Source organism: Candoia aspera, chromosome 4 (assembly GCF_035149785.1).
Source record: "Candoia aspera isolate rCanAsp1 chromosome 4, rCanAsp1.hap2, whole genome shotgun sequence".
NCBI classification, from domain to species: domain Eukaryota; kingdom Metazoa; phylum Chordata; class Lepidosauria; order Squamata; family Boidae; genus Candoia; species Candoia aspera.
Window position 1 is genome coordinate 90,132,584 of NC_086156.1, and position 13,851 is coordinate 90,146,434.

Here is a 13,851-nt window from a genome sequence, read left to right on the forward strand (position 1 = left end):
CCCCCCGGAGCTGTGAAGACTGGCTCCCCTCCCCTCGGCTGACTGGCTCCCTGGAGAGGGCTCCTCTCCCCCTCCCTCTCCATTCCCTTCACTCCTTTCCCTCCCCTCCCTCTCTTTCCCCGGCGATCCCCGGGAAGATCAGACCTCCGTAAGGCATCGGGAAACCCCAACCGCTCCCCTCCTTTTTTAAGGGGACCTTGGGTAGACTGCCTCCCTCTCCCCTCAGGCTGGAGAGGAGGTAAGACCAGCACTGTTCCCCTCGGGAGACAAGCTGCCCGAGAAAGTCCCCTCCCTGTTTCGCGTCCCCCTTTCTCCTCCTCTCTGTTCCAGTCCCCATTTTACGGTAGGTGGAACGGCACCCTTCCGGTCTGGAGATCAATGATGGACCCTCACCGTCCTCTGCTGCCAGAAGAGGCAGAAAACTGGCGCCCCTCTCCTCAGGAGACGAAGTGGAGACCAGCTCGCCGGAAAGGCAATCTTGTTCTCCTTTCCTTCTTCTCCTCCTCCCTTCTTCCACCTGACAAGATCAAGTGGACTGCTGCCCCCGCTGGGCTGGCCTGCGGCCTTGCGGTCAGACCATCCGACTGGCTCCCACCCTGACTGGGGTGGGACAGATATATACGAGCCCTCCACTTCTCTAGGTACCAGAGGGCAGGCTGGAAAAGCCCACCTGTTCCTGTGCCCACTTTTCCCTTAGCATTCCCCACTCCAACATTCTAAACTTTCCCTTTAGTTTTGATCAAGTAAAAACCAGTTGCTTAAAAGGAGTTTAAAATACTACACACACACACATCCCCGCCGCCACTGCCATGGAGAGATTTATAGCACAATATTGTTAGCTTCTCTCTCAATGGGCTGGGGGGTGGATTGCTTTTCACCCATAGAATGTATGTATGTATGTATGTATGTATCCTGAACTTTATCTCACTCACCCACCCCAAGTCCCACAATGCTTCTTCATCATGGTGGTTGTGTTTCTGTCAGGGATCATTGAAGAAAGCCGGGAGTATATGGCAAGGGTATGTATATGTGTGTTTATGTGTGTATGCATACAGAACATAGCAGAAAGAATGTAGCAAAGATGGTAGAGAGGTACAGTACAGACAATTATCAAATAACAATTAAATTTCACAGACAATCCCTTAATGTGATGGTTATCCAATTTTAGGCATTAACCACCGATAGAGAAGAAGTTGAAGTCTTTTATAATGAAGTTCAGTCTGAAATCCATAGTAAGTGGGATGTGCTGTTTGAATTTGGAGATGGGAATGCCAGAATTGGAAATTGCATGGAGGAAAATGTTGTAGGACTTTATGGCCTAGGAAAGAGAAATGAAGCAGCATAACATTATCAATTTCCACCAATGCAATTATTTCTACATTGCTAAGACAATTAAAACAACCCCATCATGCTTGGAAGTCAACAGATGGAGTACATAGAAATTAAATTGAATGTTTTATCCGTAGACGGAGGTGGAAGAGCTGATTCATAGCAGCAAAGATTTGGCAAGGGGCTGACTGTGGAACATATCACAAACTCTTCATGTACAAGTTCCAAGGGAAGCTAAACCAGAAGAACAAATCCAACTAGTTTACATGATATGACCTTGAGTATCTACCTACCATTGTAAAGGAGAACATCAGGAACTGTTTTGAAGTCCTGAACATCTGTGGTAGGGAACAGGAGGAACTGTGGAACAAAACCAAAGCACTAATTAAGGATGACTGAAAAGAGAGTGCCAAAGACCAATAAACAGAAGACGCCAATCTGGACATCGAAACGGATGGTGGAAATTGCCAAGAAGAAAAGTGATACCAAAGTCAAGCAAGACAAGATATCAGGAAGCAACTCAATGAAGAATTTCAGAGATCTGTGGTGAGAGACATGCAGCAATATAATAATGACATCTGTAAAGACATTGAACATGGAAATAGACATGGAAAAACAATGCAGCATTTCTCAAAGATGTCCAAACTCAGAGGGACTTTGCAACCTCAAATTGGTATGCTTAAGAACACCAATGGACAGATACTTATTGATTCAAAGAAGGTCCAGCAAAGATGGGAGGTCTATACTGAAGTTCTGCATAGGATCTACATCCAAGCTATCCTAGAAGATATTCTTATTTACAAGAACCTTTTGTGTTAGAAGTTGAAGTTATGTTAGCACACTGGCCCTTACCAAATTGGAAGGCTACATGAATTAATGGGATATCTATAGAAATATGGCTCACCACATCAGGCCAGCAATGGGAGATATTAGTCAAATATTTAAAGTGACAAGTCTCATCTCTGTTACCTTGGCTTTGTATATCATCTATTCATATTTCAGTGAGTGATTACCCTACTAAATAGGGTATACCATCTTTGACTCCAGGTGGGATTAGGCTCCCAAAGGGAGAGCAGGCTTGCAATCTGGAGGTTGTCTTGGATTCAGGGTTATGTATGAGAGGAAATGGAGGCAATTTAGCTTACCTAATGTGTCAGTTGAAACATCACACGGAAGAGAAACATTGTGGACAATCATGCATGTCCTTCTCATCTGCCTTAACTATAATTCAATCCATATGAGGCAACCCCTGAAAACTATTCAGAAACTCTTTAGCTTGATTATTTGCCATCACATAATATAAACATAATAATGAAATCAGCTAGAAACTTTACTGGCCCATACAAAGAATCATCACTCCAAAATATTTTCCAGGTTGAATTATTCTGTGTCACATTACTGTTGAAATATGAAGTTATTATGGACATTGAAGCATTCTCCTCCAACTGAGTTAGCTATTCTGAAAAAGGAACTCTACCTAATTTTCAGTAAGAAAATTAAAATATCCTTGCAGCAGTTACCATCTACAAAAGTAGTTTGGTATACTTTGTGGGGGGCATAAAACTGAGTACTATTTAATTTCAAAACTCACAGTTTTATTATTTGTTTCATTTTATTATAAATCATTTTCCAAATTGTTGAGCTTTACAACATTGGCACTGAACTTGAAGAAAGAGCTATCGTCATCATTACATTTCCATCAAAGTTTAGAAAAAACAAACAGTCCATTATAGCAATCTATGGAATAATATACTGGCAGTAAAACATTCTATCTATCTATCTATCTATCTATCTATCTATCTATCTATCTATCTATCTATCTATCTATTATTCACATTTCTATTACTGCCCATCTTCCCCAGGGGAGACTCTGGGTGGTTTACAATAAAATTCTCCTTAAAACCTCAACATAATAAGGATGAATCAACACCTACAATACTAAAATAATAAATATAAAATCCAAGTGAGAAAATTTCCATTCGGTAGGGAGAACTTTGTCATCAGCCAGCCCAGGAAGAGCTGTTGCCCTTCCCATCCCAGGCGAGGTGGAAAACGTATACAAGTTTTCTCTTAGTATTCTATTCAGTGTAAATGTAACACTTACTTCCATCGAAATTCCCATTGCTACATAACAATTATTGTATTAAGATCCTGCATCTTGATACATGCAGTCATGCATACAGTCTTTACTTATTCAGTTCTGAGCATTATTTCATCAACAGCTTATAAATAATGCCCAGAAATGCTCCACATTTTCTGTATGTGAGACAGACATATAGAGATAGATAGATGATAGATATACTAGAGAGAGAGAGAGAGAGAGAGAGAGAGATTCAAATACAGTGAAGTATCTCGGTGTTCCTGTGGGCTTTTTGCAATTCCTTTAAAGCTTTACTGCTTATTTGGAGATACTGAAACCAGATAAGTGATTGAGGCCATCATAGAAGAGGATCTTATTCTACCCACAGAATAAAATGCAGAGATCCCCCAACAATGAAACAAATCTTCCCATTGCTTGGGTGAATGTTACACAAAGCCACGAATTCTAGGATGTACCATCTTTGACTCTAGATGGGTTTATGCTCCTAAAGGGAGAGCAGGCTTGCAATCTGGAGGTAGTCTTGGATTCAGGGTTTGTGTAGAAGAGGAAATAGAGGCAATTGCCCAGCTTCACCTGAAAAATCACATAGAAGAGTTACATTGTAGACAATAATGCATGCCCTTCTCATCTCTCCTTTTGATTACTATAATTCGATCAATATGAGGCAACCCTTGAAGACTATTCAGAAAAACTTTAGCTTGATTATTTGCCATCATATAATATAAACATAATAATAAAATCACCTATAAACGTTTACTGGCCCATAAATAGAATTATAACGCCATTTTTTTTTCCAAGTTGAATTAAATTCTATATCAGATTACTGTTGAAATACAAAGTTATGCTGGACACTGAAACATTCTCCTCCAACTGAGTTAACTATTCTTAACTTCAGAACCCACAGGTTTTATTATTAATTTCATTTTATTATAAATCATTTTCCAAATTGTTGAGCTTTACAACATTCAACATGAAGAAAGAACCATCCTCCTCATTACATTTCCATCAATATTTAGGGAAAAAAACCTGTCCATTATAGCAATCTATGGAATAATATACTGGCAGTAAAATATTTTACTTCCCCAGTGACGACTGGGGAAGGCAATGGCAAGCCACCCCGATATAGTCTGCCAAGAAAATGTCGTGAAAGTGGCATCCCCCCAATGGGTCAGACATGACTTGGTGCTTGCACAGGGGACCTTTCACCTTTCACCTTTCACAAAACATTTTAATCTAAGTTTTCTCTTAATATTCTATTCAGTGTAAATGTAACACTTATTTCCATCGAAATTCCCATTGCTACATAACAATTATTAAATCAAGATTCTGCATCTTGATACATGTAGTCATGCATATGGTCTTTACTTATTCAGTTCTGAGCATTATTTCATCAACAGCTTATCAATAACACCGAACAAATGCTCCAAATTTTGTGTGTGAACCAGTATGTAGTTGAGTTCATTGCAAAAAGAACATCTCTAATTGTTTCATCTATGATAAGATAAAAGAGGATTTTATTCTACCCACAGAATAAAATACAGACAATAAATCTCCCCATTGCTTGGGTGACTTGCTCCTAGAATGTAATTTATCCACACTGCCTGCTTTTATACACCATCGTCTTCCCCATCACTTAAAAACTTAAATATGGAAGGGAGAAGTTATTAGTAAAAAGCTCAGTAAAATCCCTCTTCCTGATTTGATTCTGATGAATTATTAATGCAGCCTGAGGCCTTATATTTGAGATATGTTGGGGATCAGAAAAAGTAGCTGAGGTAATACTTTGTTTTTTACTCCCAAGCACCTGCTGCCTGTTTGTTTACATTGTTGAATGGATTTTAAAAGCAATGTTTAGCTTCCATTCTCTGCAAAGTGAGGATTAGGTTCTAACTTCTCAATCTGACCATTTGTGAAATACTGATATGGTAGACTTCTTTTCTTCTTCAGCAATGGTGATGATCAATAAAAATCACCAGATGATGCCTCCAAGGTCTCTCTCTCACTGGTATCATCTCTTTATTTCAAAGTGATTGTGTGCCCATATCATCATCATCCATCTCCATAGTGGTGAAAAGCAACTGGCTTAAGTAGTTTCCAGACATCAGCAGAGGAGTAAATAAACAGCCAACCATACCTCTAAGTCATAAGAAGGAGCCTCCACCAAAAGCAAACAAGAACAAAAAAAGAATGAAGGTAATCATTGCTCTCTCTGTCTTACTTACTTACTTACTTACTTACTTACTTACTTACTTACTTATTTATTTATTTCTCACATTTCTTCACCCCTCATCTCACCAAGCGACTCATACCATATTGTATCAGGTAATTTTGTTTCATTTCCTTTTTTTCTTATGTGTATAATGTATAATTTTTTTTCACTAAAAATGGATTTTCATATATGGGAAAACATGAGCAATGATAATAATGATGATAATTAAAAAAAAAGAATCTCGTTTCCATGAACTACACATCTCTTCAAGCTCTCTTTTCTGTACAAGAGAAATTGCAGCCAGGGGTGGGGTGTAGACTTTTAAGATTAACATGCAGATGTGTTTTCAGTGATGCGACAAATAAAATTGTATTTGAATGGGTAGGAAACCTGTATGTCTCCATACTTTTTGGAGTATTCCTCACACTATCCATGATCACTGGCTTTGCTCTCTGGAGCTGCTGAGTTCTGAGGGATTCCTGACTAGTCTAGGTTCCATCTATTGCCTAAAGATTTACTGTCTGAATAGTGCTAAAAGGTTCCTACAGTCCCTTTTTATCTAATGATTATAATTGCAGCTACTTTCTATAATGCAAATGCTATGAAGTTTTTATTATGAAGCGGTGTAGTAGCAAAACCTCTATTATTTTTTGAAATACTTACATTCTATTCTATAGCATAACATTCTGTCCAAAGCACACATTTACAACTGGTTTGGCCTCAGTAATAAGCTCCAAGACAAAGAATAGAATCCTCCCAAAATATGGAGTCTGCATTAATTAATTAAAAGAAAGGTGGATCTGATAATGATAGAAAGCAGTTCTTTTCCCTGAGTTTGAAGCGAGAATGGCAGGAGTTATCATATTTTCATCAGGACTTTCTGTTGCCTTTAAAAATATAAACATTTCAAATTTCCAGCTTTTTTTTAAAAAAAGGAACTAAGTTAGAGTTATTATTAAATTGTACAACTATTTTGATAATAAAGATAGCAAGTATGTCTCTCTAGGATACCAGGATGAACAATATTGATATCAAGAACCAGACTGCTATAATGGAGTTTAACAAGTTTAACAATAAGAGTTATCTGCAGAATCCGTTCCACTGAAGGGAAGAAAAAAGCATTCTCTACCTGTTCCTCACATTTAATTGTAGTCGGCCTTTTCTACTCCTCAGCCGTCTACACTCAGACCCACTTCAGTCTACTCTTCAGACCAAAATAAGCTATTTTCTCTCTATGTGAATCAGGTCACATATTCATTGAGAAACAAGGATTTTAAGGAAGGATTGACAGCAATCACAAGGGGATTCAGGCTGCTCGGTGGACTTCAATACTGAACTGTATTTCATATTTGAAAGGATCATTCTGCCAAGAAGACAAAAGAAAATGAACTAAAAAAAGAACAAAAAAAACCAATTTACATATTTTGTACTCCATAATTGTACATCATAAAATATGATTTCTATACAATGTATGTATAGTGACTATTTATCCCCTTCTCTGTATGTAAATTTGAGAACTGATATTGAATATACTGTATGACCTGTGAAAAACATTTATAGATTTGTTTTCTTTTTGATTGTTTAAAAGTACATAAGTCTGTGATAGGATCAGCAGATACACAATCCGTATCAGTCAATTAATCAATATTTTATTACAGTCACAGCCCAGAATTACAAATAAAATACAAATTTACAAATAAAATACAAATTTAAACAAATACAGATAAAAATTCATTAAAAGAAAATAAAAACAAAACATGATAATATTAATGGTGGGATCATCAGTTGGCAATCACAGTCTGCCTCAGCCCATAACACTTTTCACTGTTATTAAAATTGGAACATTTTCTATATGAGTGCTCTTGATAATCTTGCTCTCAAAGACAGCTAATGTTATCCAGAACAGGATCCTTACCACCATGGACTCCAACATATCTATAACAATAAACACCTTGAGTGTTGGTTGTTTTGCTATTGTTTTAGTTTTGGTCCTACTGAGGGTGGGTGTCATTTGAAACATGGTGCATGGGTGCACAGGCGGAGTCCTTATAGTGTGTGCTTCAATATTAAGAAGGACTGAATGGAGCTCATAATTTTATGGTTTATGAAAAGAAAAAGCTCATTCTTTATTTTTTTCTGTGGCTTCAGCCTTGAAACATTGTGTTGTAATTATGTGGCATTCAATATATGTTTCTATTGTTGCCAGATCTTCAGAGATTCTTTGGCTTCAGCACAAATAAAACTATTTTCTTCATTTAGTTAGTCAATTTAGATTTCATCTTTCTGTTGAAAAGATGCATTAAAGGTGGCTTACTTGGTACCAAAATGGAGGGAATAAATAAATACGGAGGGAGGAAAATAAATTGTGAAGACAAGTAGTCTCTCGGGTTATCTAGATCTTTCAGAATCCATAAGGTGATTCTGATATTGTGTACTGATAAGTGGTATTTGAGGTTTTGAAAACCTTTATAAGAGGTTTTGAAAACTTTTCAAAATAGTCACACACTCCACAAATTGTAGCAGTCAAGTCATTATATTCTACTAACAAATGCCAGAGTATTCAGGCTGTAAATAGAATATAATCCTACTATTACATGATTACTAAGCATTCTGCATTACATAAAGAGAAGAAAGATATGAGCACCTGAATACCATGAATATTGCCTGCTATTACAAAAGAAATGCATAATTTAAAAATTCTGAATGGGCTTATATAAGAAGAGGAAAAACCCCAAGACCAATTTTATTTATATTAAATGATCACAGATGTCTTGTGAATTGATTGAGTTCTAAAATCTAACATTCTAATAATCTAAAACGCATAACTATATCTCTTGAGAATATTACCAATATACAAACTTCAGTTTTCCAGGGAAGCACAATGGCCAGATTTGTATCCTGCAGCATTCTGAGATTTTGTGGCTGAATTTTGAAATCTACTTATGTCATGATTGCCAAGTCATGATGTAACATAGTGTTAGAGCAATGTCTTACGAAGTTCATTTTGTGAGCTGGAAATTAAATGCACAGGCAGGCAGTTGCTTGAATCAGGGGAGAAATTTTCTGAGAAATCAATACACAGAATTAGCTGTCAGAAGGCATCCCACAGCTAAACATTCCTTGACAGCCATTTATAGGAAACCTTTCCTTTGCTCTATAGAAAGGAGCAAAAATGTTTCTGTCTTCTAGGAATTCTCAGAAAAAGCAATTTTGTCTGTGGTCAGGCACCCAGCTTTTTGTGGTTCCTTGTAATTTAGGGCAGTTAGGCTTCCTGCTGAGCTGTGTCTTTTGCCTGTCAAGCTCTGTTTAGCTTGGGATGTTATCTTCCCAGGGGAGGAATCTCTTTCTCATTTGATTATGGAGATCTTTCGGCTGAGTTTGGCCAGGGAAGAATGTTCCCCTGAACAGGCTCTGCTAATTTCCTTTGGGAAGAGATTTGTTTGCTAAAAAGGTCTCTGGCTAAGCCTGGAAAGAATACTAATCTGAGTAGTTTGGCACTTCCTCCTACAATTTAATATTTTAGGGTTAAAGTGTAATTTTTAACTTCTTGCCCTGTTTGAAGTGGGGAAACTGTATGGCAGGAAGAACAGTATATGGGGAAGACAGTATGGAGGGGAAGACATCTTGATTTATTCTCACAATAGGCATGAGCAATCAAAAATTACTATACTGTAATCCTGCTCTTTAAAAAAAAACAAAAAAAACCTAAATAATTTGAACTGAGAATGTTATGGTTGGACTGAGATCCTCAGAAAGAATGAGGTCAGATGTTCAAGGCCATAAGGCAAAGTATGAAGCAGTGTATAGATGTTGGGAAACCCAGGATGAGAAGTAGAGTGAAAGATGTAGTTGTACATTAGAATGAGGTAGATTTCCTTTTCTTTTCACTCCTGCTTTTATGTATTTATGTATTTATGTATGTATGTATGTATTTATTTATTTGGATTTTATTCTACAAATCTAACTTCTGCCAGGAATATTTGGAAATCAAGCTTGGAAGAATAATGACAATGCCCCAACGGTAGCTCTCCCAATGGCCCCATCACTATACCAAGAAATCTCCCAATTCTCCTGGCTTGGTTCCTAAGGCATGTTTATAATCAGAGCAAACCAGTTGTGAGTGGCCATTATGATGGTAGAGAAGAAGAGGAATGGATCTTTGCCAGATACAGAGCCTATAAATAATTCTGAAGTTCAAGGAGGGGAAAAAGATCAGAAATTTCAAAAAGAATAGCTATGAAGGCAGGTATTTCATATAATAATTTCCTTCCTATATTTCCCTGAAGCATCAAATAGTTTTTAGGGCTATACTGAGGGTTAGGATATTGGTGGAGAGAAATATGTCAATTGAATCTAACTTTTGGTCTAGAATTAGCCTACTTAAAGTGTATGATTGTAATCAGTGTGATTTGTTGGAAATACTTAACTGTATAGCTAACTATATAGCTAACCATTTATTACTATTGTTGCTATCGTCATCGTCGTCATCATCATCATCATCATCATCATCATCATCATCATCATCATCATCATCATCTTATCAAGCTACATTTAGCATCTGTATCCAGCTGATAACTCCAAGTCCTGGATGGGGGGAGTGTATGAAGCAACCACCACTGATTTGCCTTTTCATGAAACTTGGTAACACTTTGCAGGCTCAGTCAGCATTTTCGATAACTTGAAGATGGTTTGATGCACGCTCCTCTTCCACTGGAACTGCCAGTTTAAGCTACATGGGTGGCCACTGAAATTAAGCCAAAGAAAAGCAATGCAGCCATTTCTCTTTGCATGTACAAGCATGCAGCAGCTTGAAAGCAATGCTTTGCCCCAAATTCTAAGAAATCGAAATACCCCTTTCAAACATTGTATAGAGACATTAAGACTTGCCAAGTAATTCTATGACAGTCTATCCAGAAATAAGTTAACAAATAAGTAGGTAGAGGAATTTGTTTTTATACAGTGAGAGAGAGAGAGAGAAGGAAGCATATTATCCTTTTGTTTGTTTGTTTGTTTGTTTGATACATCTCTGGCTTCAATTCAAAGGTACTTTCCCTTCCTGACAAAATAATTTCTCCAATAGAAAATAGAACAGAGGCAAACAAAGGTCCCCTGTTCTCTCTTTTAAGACCTTGAAAAAGAAAATATTTTTTTCTATGGGTCAAATATTCAGCAAAGTTTTTTCCCTTTCCTGTTATGGATTCCTGGCAAGCTTGAAGTCATATAAAATTGGTTTCAAGACAGGTTGAATCCAGAGCTCACATAGCAACATTTCTTTCCCCTCTAACCCTTCGCTCCCTGCCTTCCTCTCTGGAAATCTGTTGAAAGTGGAAGAGAACATGGTTCCTTTGTGGTCCATTTATAATTATGGGAATATTTTGTAATTTCTCATTGTTTTCAAATATCTAAGAAAAGTTCAATATTAATTGAGAGCCTCTTTTTATTTATTTATTTATTGTAGGGTGGTGGTGGTGGAGAGAGCTTGGAGGGCTATCATGATAACTGACTCACAAGATACAATTTGTTTCTGTAGGTCATCAACATCAGAGACTTTGAAAAAAAGAACCATTCAGCTATCAGGGAATTTGTGTTGTTAGGCTTAACAAGTTCTCCTGAAATACAGACACTTCTATTCTGGTCATTCATATTTGGCTATGTTACAGCTCTGGTGGGTAACTTCCTTCTTATCTTTACCATATGCACTTCTAAGAAACTTCACACTCCAATGTATTTCCTCCTTGTCAATCTGTCCTTGGTGAATGTGCTCTCCATCTCAACCACAACACCCAAATTGCTGCAGACACTTTTGTCATGCAAAAACACCATCTCATTTTATGGTTGTATCACCCAGGTCTATTTTTTTATATTGTTCCTGGTGACAGAACTTCTGCTGCTGACAAGCATGGCTTTTGACCGTTATGTTGCAATCTGTTACCCAATGCAGTATACACTTATCATGAGGAAGGAAGTGTGTGTTGCGATAGCTCTTGGAGCTTGGTTTTTAGCACTGATAAATTCTTCAGTCAACTCTGGCCTTGTCCTACAGTTATCCTTCTGTGGATCCAATATTATCAATCATTTCTTCTGTGATCTGCCTCCACTGTTAAAGCTATCATGCTCAGACACCAGCTTGAATGAAACTATGGCTTCAATAGCAGATGTAATTTTTGCTGTTTTCAGTTGTGGACTGACCCTAACATCATACGGATTTATTATAAGGGCCATCTTCAGAATCCGTTCCACCGAAGGGAAGAAGAAAGCATTCTCCACATGTTCCTCCCATCTCATTGTCGTTAGTATATACTTTTCGTCAGTCATCTACACATATATCAGGCCCACTTCAGTCTATTCTCTAAACCGAGACAAAATCATTTCTCTCCTTTATTCAGTGGTAACCCCAGTTATTAATCCACTCATATATTCACTAAGAAACAAAGAAGTAAAGGAAGCTCTCAGGGCCTTTATTGGAAGAAACAGAACATTCTCAAGAAATCAACATTAATATCTATAAATCTCTTAAATTATAGTTTGGGGAGTGGGGGGAAGCTTACTTGAAAAATGTTTTACAGGAACAAACTTACACTTTTGAACTTTTGTGAGAACAGTAACATACAATACATATGGTAGTCAAATTTGGAGAGTATGTCTTATGTAAAAAAAGCAAAAAAGAGTAGTAATAATATTAGTTATGATTCAGACATGTATCATAATTTTATGTATGTTCCAAAGAAAATCATAGGGATTGAGAAGTTGACTCATTGTAGCCGGAGGTACCAGGGAGCCTGTATAACCAACTGATAGGAACTCTCAGTCCTAGCTGTAGAAATAAACCAAATACACTTTGAAAGGAACTCTTAATTCTAACTTCACATAAACCAAATAAACCTGAAAAGTATACTTAAAAACTAATGTGTACCTCTGTACTCTTCCCCCCCTCACCCCCCATGGCTACAAAATGGTTTTCTATCTTTACATCTGTGTGTCTGTCTATCTATCTATCTATCTCTACAGTACATGCATTTTTAAAAAATCTCTTAACATTTAATGTTAGATGTTCAACATTCATTGAACAGTTCCAAAATTAGGAATTAACTATGGTTTATTGAACAATACAGAGAGGCCTTGTTTGCATGCGCTATAATTATAATATTGTTTCTAAGAAAAAGCCAAAGATGCTTTCCAAGAAACTACATTTTTTCTCCAGAGTGTCAGTTCTTTTTGTTCCTATGTTCCTTCCATATTCCAACAAATATTCTCTTACCTTTTCTTCTTTGCCCATAAAAAGCAACTAATCTATGAGATTTTATTCTTGGTGGTCTGCATTGTTGAAATGTCCAGGAATTCATCAGAGCCGTCCTATTGATAGAGTACTGGTGATAATTATGATATTCATGATAATTTAATAGTGAGATTTATGCAAATAATACTTTACAAAGAATAAGAGTTTGCCACCTAAAAGACTTAGAGAATCAAAATATAAACTGAGGAAGGACATCAGGTAAAGAGGAACAGAAATGGAGGCAAGTAAAACAAGTATATGAGCAGATACACAATCCATATTTTTCCCAACATGTTAATAACATTAGATCATTTAAGACATGAGCACTCTGGATAATCTTGCTCCTGATAACAGTGGATGCCCCTCAGGACAGTGTCTTGACTTACACTGATGCCAACATGTTTATAAACATATTTGCCTAGGGTTTGTGTGGGTGTGTATGTGTGTCCGTGCGTGCGTGCGTACATGCGTGTGTGAGTGTGTCCTACTGAGAGTTGTGCTAATTATGCAAGTGCTAAGCAGATGACATCATCTGAGTTGTGGAAGCCGGATCAGGATAGTGACATGGTGTCCCCATACGGTGTGTTACAGTATCTATCAACACTGCATTCGCTCAAATATTTACTCTGTAGGCAAAAATTCTAATTGTTCAACGTATTTTATCCATCCTTTGAAACACTATACTGAATTTAAGTGGCATTCATTATGCACTGCTCTAGTTACCAGATGATCAGAGATTCTTCAGTGTATGCACAAATAAAGCTATTTCTCTCAATGGAATTAATTTACTTACTCAATTCACATTCTGCCTTTCTACTGGAAAAAAACGCACACTTAATCTGGTTTTCAAGGTAAAAGAAACAAAGTTAATATAAAAAGGAAGGAAGGAAGGAAGGAAGGAAGGAAGGAAGGAACGAAGGAAGGAAGGAATGAAGG

The 13,851-nt window shown here is 37.2% G+C and overlaps 1 protein-coding gene across 1 annotated transcript; it reads left to right on the forward strand.

Annotated features, from left to right (window-relative positions):
• Nucleotides 1-381: 381 nt before the first annotated feature.
• Nucleotides 382-12,138, forward strand: LOC134496517 (olfactory receptor 13G1-like). Its single transcript, XM_063302241.1, has 3 exons — nt 382-570; nt 1,169-1,303; nt 11,170-12,138. Exons 1-3 carry the CDS (start codon nt 382-384, stop codon nt 12,136-12,138), a joined length of 1,293 nt encoding a protein of 430 aa, XP_063158311.1.
• The last annotated feature ends 1,713 nt before the right edge of the window (nt 12,139-13,851 follow it).